At 43.4% G+C, this 13,385-nt stretch overlaps 4 protein-coding genes across 4 annotated transcripts; 1 reads left to right on the top strand and 3 right to left on the bottom strand.

Annotated features, from left to right (window-relative positions):
* Positions 1-408: 408 nt before the first annotated feature.
* I203_100703 (ATP-dependent RNA helicase SUB2) lies at positions 409-2,741 on the top strand (the record flags this gene model as incomplete). Its single annotated transcript, XM_019150022.1, has 9 exons — positions 409-557; positions 619-686; positions 753-861; positions 924-1,225; positions 1,793-1,911; positions 1,983-2,114; positions 2,187-2,296; positions 2,373-2,554; positions 2,620-2,741. The coding sequence occupies 9 exons, from the start codon at positions 409-411 to the stop codon at positions 2,739-2,741; spliced, it is 1,293 nt and encodes a 430-aa protein (XP_019000718.1).
* Positions 2,742-3,167: 426 nt separating this feature from the next.
* Positions 3,168-4,649, bottom strand: I203_100704 (uncharacterized protein; the record flags this gene model as incomplete). The annotated part of the gene is made up of 5 exons (XM_019150021.1): positions 3,168-3,349; positions 3,416-3,687; positions 3,778-4,038; positions 4,194-4,418; positions 4,519-4,649. The coding sequence occupies 5 exons, from the start codon at positions 4,647-4,649 to the stop codon at positions 3,168-3,170; spliced, it is 1,071 nt and encodes a 356-aa protein (XP_019000717.1).
* Positions 4,650-5,266: 617 nt separating this feature from the next.
* On the bottom strand, positions 5,267-8,071 carry I203_100705 (acetyl-coenzyme A synthetase; the record flags this gene model as incomplete). Its single annotated transcript, XM_019150020.1, has 9 exons — positions 5,267-5,301; positions 5,371-5,503; positions 5,568-5,805; positions 5,957-6,729; positions 6,783-6,964; positions 7,028-7,068; positions 7,135-7,281; positions 7,408-7,611; positions 7,788-8,071. 9 exons carry the CDS (start codon positions 8,069-8,071, stop codon positions 5,267-5,269), a joined length of 2,037 nt encoding a protein of 678 aa, XP_019000716.1.
* Positions 8,072-9,007: 936 nt separating this feature from the next.
* I203_100706 (uncharacterized protein) lies at positions 9,008-13,101 on the bottom strand (the record flags this gene model as incomplete). The annotated part of the gene is made up of 15 exons (XM_065516706.1): positions 9,008-9,244; positions 9,410-9,588; positions 9,688-9,946; positions 10,039-10,430; positions 10,502-10,880; positions 10,949-11,076; positions 11,138-11,242; positions 11,315-11,433; positions 11,501-11,721; positions 11,845-11,990; positions 12,101-12,181; positions 12,385-12,582; positions 12,670-12,695; positions 12,777-12,930; positions 13,071-13,101. 15 exons carry the CDS (start codon positions 13,099-13,101, stop codon positions 9,008-9,010), a joined length of 2,655 nt encoding a protein of 884 aa, XP_065373524.1.
* Between the last annotated feature and the right edge of the window lie 284 nt (positions 13,102-13,385).

Below are 13,385 nucleotides of genomic sequence, written 5' to 3' on the forward strand. Positions count from 1 at the left end.
TCCGAGCCAATGTTAATGGTCCATTTGCCACTGATCATATTCCCGATGAGCCACTGGATAACGCCGGCCTTTCTAACCTTCCATTGATCACTTTGATGTGGTGGTGGTGGTGGTGGTCGAGCGTGTCTCTTTCTATTTACGATGCCATTCAGCATCCCAACTCATCTCTTCCTCATTCTTCATTTGTTAATTAAGTGGATCGACTGCTTTCCTTCAACTCTCTCAACGTGGGTACCTCAACATCTTTTTTCAACGCGACGAGACGACGTGGACAGGGACATGTCTTCTTTCACTTGCGGGATTAACAATGAACAAACATCGGCTTACCTCTTTCTTCTCTACCTCTCCTCCTCCTTCCATTCTCCATCATAGTAAATCAAATCAAGTCCAACTTCAAATCGATTAAAAATGTCTCGACCTGATGAAGAAGAGCTCGTTGATTACGATGAGGCCGCCGAGGAGACCTTCGCCCCAGCTGCTACAGCCGCTACCAATGGTGACAAAGCAGATGGTGATAAGAAAGGTTCTTATGTCGGTATCCACTCGACAGGTTTCAGGTGAGTCAAACGATATACGCAGTGCGAATCTGAGGACGCGCTAATCCGTACCACTTGGCAGAGATTTCCTCTTAAAACCTGAATTACTTCGAGCCATCTCAGATCTCGGTTTTGAACATCCTTCCGAAGGTGTGTACGCGTCTTATATCTCCCAGACAGTGAATATCAACCAGCTGATCTTTGTATGATACATAGTTCAACAAGAATGTATCCCTCAAGCTATCTTAGGTACTGATGTATTGTGTCAAGCTAAATCCGGTATGGGTAAGACCGCCGTATTCGTACTCGCTTGTTTACAACAGATGTATGTCTATTCCCCTTATTTGTCTCTTCGCTATAGCAGCTGACGAATTTACCACTTGATAGCGAACCTGTCGATGGAGAGGTATCAATCGTGATTTTATGTCACACTCGAGAATTGGCCTATCAAATTCGAAATGAATTTGCGAGATTCTCCAAGTTCATGACCAACGTCCGAACCGGTGTGTTCTACGGTGGTACCCCCATCTCTGCCGATCAAGAAATCTTAGCCTCAAAGGAGAAATGTCCACACATCGTCGTGGGAACTCCAGGTAGAACGATGGCTTTGGTCAGGGATAAGAAACTCAACGCGACAAAGGTCAAACACTTTGTATTGGACGAGTGTGATAAGATGCTAGAAACACTTGGTTAGTCTCTTTCTCTTTTACTTATTTCGACCTGGGCGGTACGATATATATTTCAATCGACTTTACTCGCCGTGAGATGAAGGTGGGGCATTTCGGCCGCGTCACCTCCTCAGGGTACCGACAACCAGACGGATGGAAGAAGATTCTATCACAGGTATCTTGCTAGGAGTGAATCGTCATCATAATGATGGAAACAGTAGGAAGGATCATTGTGGTGGTTTTGTTATGTCGGTCAAGTGAAAGGGGATCGATCGATCAGTATCCGTCAAGAACACCTATGACCCTACCAGGCGAGGCTCCGTAACGATATTGGGATCACCTCATTTTCGAACTTCACATGCCTCAACAGCGCAATTCTACCCCTTCGCGCCCTTTCGCTTGTCTTTCAATCGAAGGCTGTTTCAGTAGGACGTAATTTGAACGGTAGAATATATGCTTACAATGGGTTTACTCATTCTTTCTTTTCCTTTTCCCGACCTTATGACTGGCATAATACACCTAAATCGGATCATACGCCCTCGCTCCCCCACCTGGAAATCAACCTACATCCCTGCTCTGATTACACAGACATGCGAAGAGATGTTCAAGAGATCTTCCGAGCTACACCCCACCACAAACAAGTTATGATGTTCTCCGCCACCCTGTCCAAAGACATCCGAACCACTTGTAAGAAGTTCATGCAAAGTGTGAGTTGATCTTCTCCAACCCTGCTCACATACATTGAATGCTCATATGTACTTATCCTGTCCTTTGCCAGCCTCTGGAAATTTACGTCGATGACGAGACCAAATTGACCCTCCACGGTCTTCAGCAATACTTCCTCAAGCTCGAGGAGAAGGAGAAGAACAGGAAACTCAACGACTTGCTCGATAACCTCGAGTTCAACCAGGTAAGCTGATAAATTGGAAGGGTTGCTTTCCAAGAAGGTGCATATTAGCTGACAGGAGACATTGCGACGCAGGTCTGTATCTTTGTCAAATCTGTTGCCCGAGCCACTCAACTCGACGCGTTATTGCAAGAATGTAATTTCCCATCTATTTGTATCCACTCTGCTCTTCCTCAACAAGAACGGTGAGTTATTCAGTCTATATAGAGCAGAAATGAACACAACAGAACAGAAACTGATTTATCGGTGAAATATCTGTAGTATCTCACGATTCCAGCAATTCAAAGCCTTCGAGAAACGTATCCTGGTAGCTACGGATATTTTCGGTCGAGGTATCGACGTTGAACGAGTCAACGTAGTTATCAACTATGATGCCCCTGCTGATGCTGATTCGTACCTCCATCGAGTTGGTAGAGCAGGTCGATTCGGTACCAAAGGTTTAGGTGGGTCACATTTGTCAGATTATCTAGACATGAACACTGATGTTTCTGAATGATACGAAAAATAGCCATCTCGTTCGTATCTTCCGATGGTGATTCCGAAGTGCTTCAAAAGATTCAAGAGAGATTCACCGTTGCCATTCCTACTTTACCTGAGACTATTGATCCTGCCACTTATATGACTTCTTAAGATGGATAAGTTGAACCGGAGATAGATCTAGTGGATGGTGAAAGGTGTTTTTTCTCCTTCTTATATATATTTTATTCATTTATTTCGTTTGTAAATCAAAATTAAATTATCTTTTCTTAGAAGAAGAAGAAAAGGAATACATCTCAAATTATGCAATCATCATTTATCCTTGACCTTACCATGATATTGGGTTGGCAATGGAATGGAACTATGATATACATATGATACATCTGATGGATATCTTACCACGAAATACGATGGATGGCAATTTGGTCATGCTACGATACAAAAAGATGGATTACAAATAGGAATGGCAATCAAGTTCAGATGTTACTGTACATGGTATTATCCGAAGTATTGTCGATTGTTGATTATCAATTAGATGTCTATTTTCATGACCATGTTCAAGAAATTATCTCCTACTCCCTACTCTCCATTCATAGCTCTATCAAATTCCACTTCGTTCATCTCATACCCCCACTGCCAAAGGCATTGTCTCAGCACTGCTCCCACATCTTCATCTTTCACGGCATCTCGACCACCAGACTGTAATAGCTTTTTCAGCAGTGCTCGTTTGAAACGCCCTGTAGGTCCAGCAACTTTCATCCCTATCGTTCAATGCCAAGTCAGCCATCATGAATTTGAAATTGGGACTTCGAAGAGATTCAACTCACATCGTCTAACCTGTCTCTCATCATCCTGACATCTCCTGCCCTCCCAGAACCTCGTGTACCACTGCGCCCACCCTCGTGGATCCTCTTTCCAAATCCAACCGGCCTTCTCCCATTCCTGCAGTGACTGTCCCGCTCTAACTCTGAACCTGTTATTCTCTCCGTCCGGATCGGTATTGCTTAGTAGTTTGTTGGATTGACGTATGGTAAATGGTAAAGATGCTATATCATTTTTTGAAGTCAAGTTCGTCTTTGAGATATTTGAATATGTATCTCTATTCCATTGAACATGCAACATAACATACGGTCAGCTTAAAATCCAAGTAACCCCGACTAGATTGGACAGACTAGAAACAATAACTCACGCGAAGAATCCTCCTCCAAATGCTCCTCCCTCAAACATCTCCTGAGGTGTCAAATTCGGTGTGAAAACGCCTTTCCACCTTCCTTCAAAAACCAATCTACCATCTTCCCCTTTCCTAGGTCTTGGAGCAGGCTCGTATGTCTCTTCGGAGGATGAGGAGGAGTATGATGGACCTGGCGCAAGATGGATTGTCTTCGCTTTGGGTATAAGTGGTTGAGGTTTGGTGGTGGTGGTAGGTGGTGGAGGAGTTAAGTCATCATCGCTAAGAAATGAATATCACATCAGCTCAATCTGGTTGCCATCAATCAATCAATCAATCAATCAATCTGAACAATCTATCTTCTTGTTTACTGGTATTTAATGATAACCTTTCGTGGTATATCATCCATTCATCTTGTAAGAGAGTCATTCACTCACTCTACCAAACCCTTCATTTCCACCTCCCTCTGAGCCAGTCTACCACTCCTCCTTATAGGCTCTATTACTCTCCTCAACGACGCTTCCTTAGCTCTCAATTCCCTCTTACGTCTAGCTTCGGCCGGTGACAGTGTCGGTGTCTTGGTTTTGGGTTTTGCAGAAATGCCGAATATATCCTTGGAAGGTGTGGAAAGTCCAAGGGAAGCAAGGAGATTATCTCTTTCTCTATGGAATATATAAGCTGTATCAGTCGATGATTTCAGACTTGATAATAGAGGACTAGAACACCATAGAGAATAGACAAGATCAAGATGGATGGACCTACTTTATATTGGCTATTCGTTCTTTCTCATATTCGTCCAACTCATTCATATCTTCATCCCCATCTTCATCCGTGAATCCATCTATTGAGGGTGGATTGAGGTGTGACGATCTCTCGTCAGCTAATGTTGTCATGACTTTTAATTCTGCCCAAGTCGATTAGGTGTTGTCCTATATAATTTCAACCGTAGAGAAGATTTGGAATTGCATGGACAGGGCAGATTGGGACACAGAGAGAGGTTTTGTTGGGGTTTGTATGACCTTGAGCGATCGCTTGAATAGGTTGAGAGGAGTATGAATCAGAGTGATCATAGGAAGATGGAGATGCAAGATTAACATTCTTATTTCGCCAGTAAAAGTTAGTAACTCGGACTCTACGCGTCGATCGAAATATCACCCAGTGACGTCATCCCAATCTCACTGGGAGCAATGTTCAGCACCAAAAATCTTATATATCTTACAGATTTGCATAGAAAGTAGATTCAGACTCTGTCATATCGTATAAGATAGGAAAACAAGAGTTTCCAAAAGACCAAAAGAAATAGGATCTCCTGACTGGGTCAAAAAAAGGTTCGAAGCGAAATTGAAACAAAAGCCAAAAGGGATAGGATAGGAATAAAAACTTCTTTTCGCATATATATGTCCATCTGACTGACTTCTTCACATATCTTTTCACTCTGTTTCTCTTCTTCTTTTTCTTTCAAGATCATACCACGTCGTCTTCACATCTTCACATCTCGATGCTGTCAAGATTATTTGGCTGCAGCAGCAGCCACCTTGTTCTTGACTAAATCAAGAAAAACCAATCAACGTGAGCCTTTTGATTTTGCAAAACCAAAAAAAACTAATCACTCACTCTCATCAACAATCGAAGGATCAGCTATAGATGACAAATCACCCAATTGATCACCTTCTCCAGCGACGATCTTCCTCAAGATACGTCTCATGATTTTACCTGATCGAGTCTTGGGTAGATCAGTGACGAGGTACTGGAGATACATTCAACATTAGCATTAACACCTAATTAGGTGACCTAATCGTGCATAGACTTACGATCCTCTTGGGAGCAGCAAAAGGCCCAATAACCTTCCTAACCTGGATAGCCAATTCTTTATTCAAGTCTGCTTCTTTGGTGGATTTCAGATCGAACTCAGGTTTCATGGTGACAAAGGCATACACAGCTTGACCCGTGATGTCGTCATGAGAACCGACGACGGCAGTTTCAGCTACTCCCTTGTGGAGGATCAAGGCCGATTCGACTTCGGCGGTTGACAGTCGGTGACCTGATACGCTGTAGGCCGAAATGAGTCAGTATGAGAGTGTAGTGTGTTTATAACAATGTTTTCTGGTAACTTACTTGATGACGTCTGAAGGGTTGAAAAGAAAGGAGATGGTACATATCAGCAATTGATTGCCTTTAATCATTATTCGGCGGATCCAACTCACCATCAACTCTTCCTTTGATCCAGATATATCCATCGTAATCTCTGGCGGCACCATCCCCAAAGAAGAAGTATCCGGGATAAGGCTTCATGTAAGTTTCCAGATACCTCTTGTGATTCTTGAACACAGTTCGGGCAAGCGAAGGCCAAGGTTTCTTAGCGACCAAAACACCTTCAACGTCATTTCCTTGAAGGACTTGTCCAGATTGGGGATCAATGATATCAACGTCCATACCGAAGAATGGGAAAGTAGCTGAACCAGGTTTAGTGGAGATGGCACCTGGTAAAGGTGTGACTACGATCGATCCAGTTTCAGTCATCCAGTAGGTATCAACGATCGCACAATTCTTCTTTCCTGCGTAATCGTTGTACCAATGCCATGCCTCAGGGTTGATCGGTTCGCCCACCGATCCTAACACCCTCAAAGACGATAAATCGTGATTCTTGACGTGTTCTTCACCCATTCGTCGAAGTAATCGAATGGCTGTTGGAGCAGTGTACAAGTGGGTAGCTTTCCATTTGTCGACAAAGTCCCAGTATCGAGAGGCCGTAGGATAGACTGGGGTAGATTCGAACACGGTAGTAGTCACACCGTTAGCGAGAGGACCATATACAATGTAAGTGTGGCCGGTGATCCATCCTACGTCGGCCATACAGGCGAATTTGTCGGTGGGGTGCACATCAAAGACGTATTTGACGGTGAGGTAGGCCCCGAGAAGGTAACCAGCGGTACAGTGGACCACACCTTTGGGTTTACCAGTGGAACCGGAGGTCTGGATATATAGTGTCAGATTTGCGTTCTTCGTTATTGCAAGATGATACTCACGTAAAGGATGAAAAGGGGATCTTCTGAAGCCATAGGTTCACAGGGGCAGTAAGTTGGGACTTTGGCACATTCCTCGTCCCACCATTTATCTCGTCCTTCAGTGAAGGGGACTTTGTTTCCGGTTCTTCGGAGGACAAGGACGTGTTCGACGAGAGGACAAGATTGGAGAGCAGCATCGACGACTGGGTGACGATGGGATCAGTAAACGCAGAAACCGAATACACTCGAATTCAACATCCACTCACTAGCTTTGGTAGCGATAGATTTACCACCTCGTCTTCCTTCGCTATATCAGTTGGATCATGATCAGCATCGCTGTATGTGTATTCACAACTGGGAGCGGAGAACTCACTCAGTGGTGATCAAGACTTTACATTCACAGTCATTCACTCTATCTCTCAATGATTCCGCTGAGAAACCAGCGAATACTGCAGAGTGGACAGCACCGATCCTGGCACATGCCAAGAAAGCAGCGGCAGCTTGCCATGTCATGGGTAGGCTAAATAAGGTGGTAAGGAGTTTACATTAGCACTCTTCTAATAATTTCTAATTCCGTTGTGAAGAGCAAAGCTTCGCCCATATTGTCATGGAAGAATCGTGAGGAAGAATAGATTCTCCTACTCACTATACAGAGACGGCATCACCTTTCTTGACACCCCACGATTTCAATACATTAGCCACTCTACATGTCTCCCTCATCAACTCGGCGTAGGAGATCTCCCTAGATTCCGAAGATTCGTCGGCTTCGTAGATGATAGCGGTTTTTTCGGGATTGGCGTAGAAATGTCTGTCAAGACAATTGTATGAGGCATTGAGAGTTCCTTCTGGGCTATATAACGTTGATATAACATACATCAGTATCTTGTTCTATCACTTAATAAAGGATCAAAGATCTCTCCATGGTAGACAAAAACAATAACAAGTTGGGTACTGATGCTGATGCCCGATGCGAGATGCGATGGGATATTCGAAATTTAGGAGATGAGAAGAAAGAGCAAAACTTACAACCACTGTACATCTCCCTGCTCGAACCCACCCGCTCTGACAGTCTTGAATGGGGTATACCAATTCAAACATTCCTTGGCCTTCTCAGCCCACCACTTATCGCTATCTGGTCCTACCGTCTTCTTCCATTCGTTCAGGTACGCTTGATAATTCGGTCCAATGTGGGGTTTCGGTCTGCCCTCTTCGCCTCTCAGTCGCGGTGGAGGGGGGAACAGGTCTTCTGACTCGGGTACGGAATCAGGTAAAGGATGGACATGGTGGGCAACGGTTTCTGCTGCTTGCATGGTGGATTGGACGAGCTGTCGCGTTGATTGAGCAAATTAGCCAAAGAATGTTTATGTATGGTGGATAGATAGGATGGGACGCATAGAATGCAAGCGATAGTGAGATGTGACTATAGCTACTCGGCCGACCGGTGAGAGAAGCAAGATCAAGAGGAAAGAAGCACAGACTGGCAGAGTCAAAGGAATGTTGAATTATTACGAGTCACTCACATTGTTGACGGTATCCTTGATATTATCTATCGTCGACATCTTGTCTACTTTGCTATATTGTCAACGTTGAAAAGGTCAAGTGGGTGCCAGGTGCTAGTATGCTGTAAGCTGTATGCTCGTGTCTCTAGTAGTGTTGTAGCTAAACGAGGTCAAATATGAGTATGATGTATTGACAGGAATGTCATTCGACCTTTTGTCCACCTATAAACAGGGTTCATTCATGTATCCCATATTTATATAGGGTAATACCAACAGGTAATCCGAAGCAACCGACCAGACTCGTTACCCGGGCCAATCACCTGGTCGCTAATCCGGTTATTCAACCATTAAACTATTATCCGAATCTCCATTTTACCCCACCAGTTCGAGGGAGGACACTCGGGTGTGACTACAGCCGTAGCATCCATCTCCAGATGCCAGTGGTATGCCATGTACGCTGCCAAACCACATGTCTCGGTCATGTTCCCAGTGAGTGCAGTACGAGTACATCATCAGATAACTTGGCAGCAGATACTTGAGTATGCATAATCCATATTCTTGTTGACATTCTCAGTCGGTTATCTTCGGTGCAGATTCATCGTGAGAACCCAAGTCGGCTATCATACTGATCATACCTCCATACCTACATGTTTATCTATTTCTTGCCAAGTGAATCTTTGAACACTCATACACCGTTTGTGCTATTGGTGCAGTCTCAAATACATAGCATATCATCGATATACATCATCACTGTCCAGCCCCTATATTCACACCTCTAAAGCACAAAGTTTCCATACCCGTATTCTTCCTACTCGTATTTAACAATTTCTTCAATCCTTCCAATTCCCTGTTAAAATCATCATTCGTCTTCTGTCTCCTATAAGCCTGTGAGATCGTATCGTATATCTTGGAGAGCGTATCATTCGATTGGGGTGAAACGAAATTATTGACTGATTGATGTAAGAATTCAATCTCAAGTGTTGCCTGTGTAATGAGCATATGCGGTATGCGGTATACGGTATGGCGGGTAAATGAAAGTGGGGAAAAAGCAAAAGTGGGGAAAATAACAAACACCAATATTCATCAAATAGTCAGCTCTGAGCTGTCTACAGATTCGCAGAAAAAGAAAATACTCTATTCATCACTCACAGTTAACATTCCTCCAGTACCAAATTTGGGTACTTTCTGAAAGCAGTTCAATGCCACTTGAGTTATTTGATTGACCAAAGCTTCGATAACTCGTTGGATAAGGTTCGGTGAGATATTACCTATCCTGGAATGGGCTTCGACCAATAATAAAATCGCTTTATGCATGTATGGTCGTACTTCTGCAAATTCAGAAACCATCACATATCAGCATACATGCATGACAATGAGAAACCATAGTCACAGTCAAGTTGTGGCACTAAATGGGAGATAGCACTCACCAGTAGGTTTACTCACTTCACCCCAATTGATTCCCGAGTCCAATATACCATTCTGCACCACATCGACCAACTCCTTCGACCTTCCCTTGATCAATTCTTTGAATATCATCTCATCCATATTCTCCACCACTTCAAATAAGAGTTTCTCATCTTTCTTCATATCTACATCTAAGATTTTGGAGATCTTGTTGCAGAGTAAAGACAAGTTGAGTCGTTTGAGCTGATCGAATTGGGCTAAGGTGACCAACAGTCGGATTTCCTATGGTCATTATTGACTTGCGTCAGCTAGCTAATTCCAATACAGTAGAAACGACAGAGTATACGATGGGAACTGATATAAATCGAACTCACATGCTCATCACTTCCATCCCTTGCTACCGCCCTGCTAGGTCTCCTCAATCCCCTATCCCCTTCTTCCTCATGAACAGAGGACGAAGTGAAATCAATCATCCCATCAAAACAGAAACATAGTGTATCCACAAACGTATCTTTGATCTTGCTTTTGAAATTCGTTGATATATCATTCGAAGATCCTCCTGTTCTGTTACCATTACTACTACTACCAGCTTGTTGGTTGTTTGACGAAGTAGCGCTGGTAGTGGTACTTGATATTTTCTTGCAAGCATTGATCAAACGAAGTTCAAATTCCTCCATAACACTCAGATACCTCAAGACGTTCTTGGTGGTCAGCGAATTTCGAGGTAGAGTCGTCCAATCTTCTAGATGATGTAGGATTTTTGAGTCTATCCATATCATTTCATTAGCCTAGACGATTACATGCGTACACACGCGAAAGGAGGGAAATGTCGCTTACCCCTTGCCCAAGTGGCGCTCGCGACCTGAACAAACCTCCATCTGGCGCTATCCAACAGACCCCTCAACCCGCTCCTAGCCTCGTTGCCTACATCGACATTGAGCAATTCCATCGAACAATCATTGATCTCTTCGAGAATCTTCTCAGCGAAATAACAGGAGGTCATACTAGTTGAATGTTCAGGCACAAAACCTGGCATTTGGAAATTATCGTCTGAAGCCGAGCCAGAAGGTGATTTCGATGAATCAGATAGAGATATATCGGATAAAGTGAAGAACTGAGAAATGGTGTTGATGTATAATTTGATTATCTCCATTGCCATTGATCGACAGACACTCGCTGGTCGTTTGGAGGGAGGAATTGATCCTGATGAATCTCGCTACGACGAGTTCTGATCAGTTTGAGTTTTACGTTGGATGAACATGTGAAGCTACTAAGCTAACTGACCTTGCGATATTTCCCGTCCATACATGCTTTGGCAATTTTCCAAAATCCAGGTAATGACCTGATGACATATTCCGAATATTGCTTGATAAACGCTTGGATGGTAAGCCAAGCTGTATCCGTCGAAGAGGCTAATCCAGCATATAGAAGTATTAGCTATTATCTTATTGCGCCACTCTTATACAGACTCACGAGTGGTGGTGTTCAGCTGATACTCTGTCGAGGCAAGTTGACGTCTCAGTAGGTCCACTTCGGAGTTCAGCGTGGAAGGTTGGTTGGCGCATGCTTGCTGGGCGGCTTGATTGAAGAGGTGGTATGATTGATTATGAGTACCTGTCAGACAAACAAACCAAGCTGTGCGATGCTCACCCTTGATCCTGTCCTGTGATTTACTATAGACGATTTTCATATTATTCAAGATATGTTTATGTTGATATTCCAAATACGTCCAAGCAGGTTCGTCCGATTGATCCAACTCAACCAAAATCCTACCATTCTCAACAAGTCCATTAGATTGATTACATTCACTGAGATGGATACGAGGGTATCACTCACTCAATAGTCCTTTCCTGCTCTTCAACGCCCTTGGTAGGATCTTTCAACCCAGCATCCAACCTAGATCTCATATCACTCATAATATCTTCAACGGATTTCCAAACTTTATCGAATATTCTCTTTTGCTGTTCCTTCGATGCATTCACTCCTGGTATCAGTTGTCTGGAAGATTGGAGGAAGGTTCCTTTCTTATAATCTCTTAAAGCTTGATCGTATTTCCCCTGAACCGTGTAACACATTTGCAGAAGAATAAATCAGCCTGTCAGCCTATGACCTTCTTACTTCACCGTGTCTTCATGACTTTATGCTAAATAACGTCTTCTCAATAGACTACGTTTACTCACGGCATTGATCGATTCCATCAACTGATTAGGCAGGTTGAACAGAAACTTTGATTTCTCGACTACACCCAATGTCGAGCGTAACTTGGACGCTTTGACGGCATTCTCCAATACAGGCAAGAATACTTGATCTGCTCTGTGTCCTGCGACTGCAAGGTGCAAAATATATATGATTTCAGAGATTAGCACAGCAATCAGAAGTGACGGATGATCCACATCATGTCGATGGTTTGATCGACTGTAGTGATCCTAGACTGACCTTTGAATATCTCCCTTAACTCTCTCGTACCGTGATCCGTATCATCCGCCAAGAAACCTTCTTTCATATCTCTATAAACGACTATACGAAGAAGATCATTTGTATCAGTATGGTAAATCTACAGCATATTAGAGATGCATCTGTGTATTTGTGTTTCCTCTAATTGCAATGAAATGAAACTCCCCTTTCAATTGATACATCTTAATATCCCTTATACACCTCCTCCAAATCTCAATATCATAACATTGGAGGAAAGAAAAGACAGGACTATGCTTCCAACTCACCATCACTACTAGCCTTGACACCAACGAATCTATCGAAATTCTCTTCCACCAATATCCTTACAGCCTCTGATCTACTTTCGATGGCTCTTTCCAAATTGTATATACCCCTCTGTAAATCCTGGAAGGAAGCATCGGGATGATGAGCGGACAGGAATACTTTGGGATCGAATGATTTGGATGAGAGTGAGGTGGCTGTTCCTACAATCCACACAGCATCAGTACTTCCATGCCATCGAGTAAGTAGGAAATTGCGATAATTTGATATTGGAATAGAAGTGGACTCACTAGTTTTAAGATCCAGTTCATTCGCCCTACCACACAAACGCATGTCATCAACATTTCACATATCATACATGATATGGTGTGTCAGTAAGGACAGACTGAACACTCACCCGCTCAATTTCCCTCTCAGACCTAAAGGATCCATCTCCTCGGCCATCTTCCCATCTTCACCCGTCATCGTCCCCGCAAGAGGTCCCTCGGTCTCGTGGTCTATCGATTCCCATACTTGAGGTTCGAGAGATGAGATCCCGTATAACTTGAGTACTGCGGGGCGTGGGCGGCGAGAAGTGAAAGTATGTGTGATTTCAGCGGATAGTCATCAGCTACACAATCAGACAGTATTCTCATAGCTCATAGAATTGTGCAAGTTTGATAATGTCTGATGAGATTAGATTTGGACTTACAGGCCGCTTCGTCCACATCACGCCTGTTCATGCTGACTGGAACGAGCGGTCGAATATTGAAAAACGTTTTCTTTTGAAGAGGAGAATACTCATCAACTCAAGTTGATATGCACGTCACCAAGCATGCAATCTTACCACAACAACCACAAGATGTGTCGATGCACCCATATACTTCCGACGGAACATGCTTGCCGGATTCATGTTCGACATGACCATTTAACATACATGATAAATGATACATGATACATGATACATGATACATACCATCTCAACATGCTATCCCAAGCATATCAAGTATACGAAAGAAGAAGAAAA

Source organism: Kwoniella mangroviensis (genome assembly GCF_000507465.2).
Source record: "Kwoniella mangroviensis CBS 8507 chromosome 1 map unlocalized Ctg01, whole genome shotgun sequence".
In the NCBI taxonomy this organism is placed as follows: Eukaryota; Fungi; Basidiomycota; class Tremellomycetes; order Tremellales; family Cryptococcaceae; genus Kwoniella; species Kwoniella mangrovensis.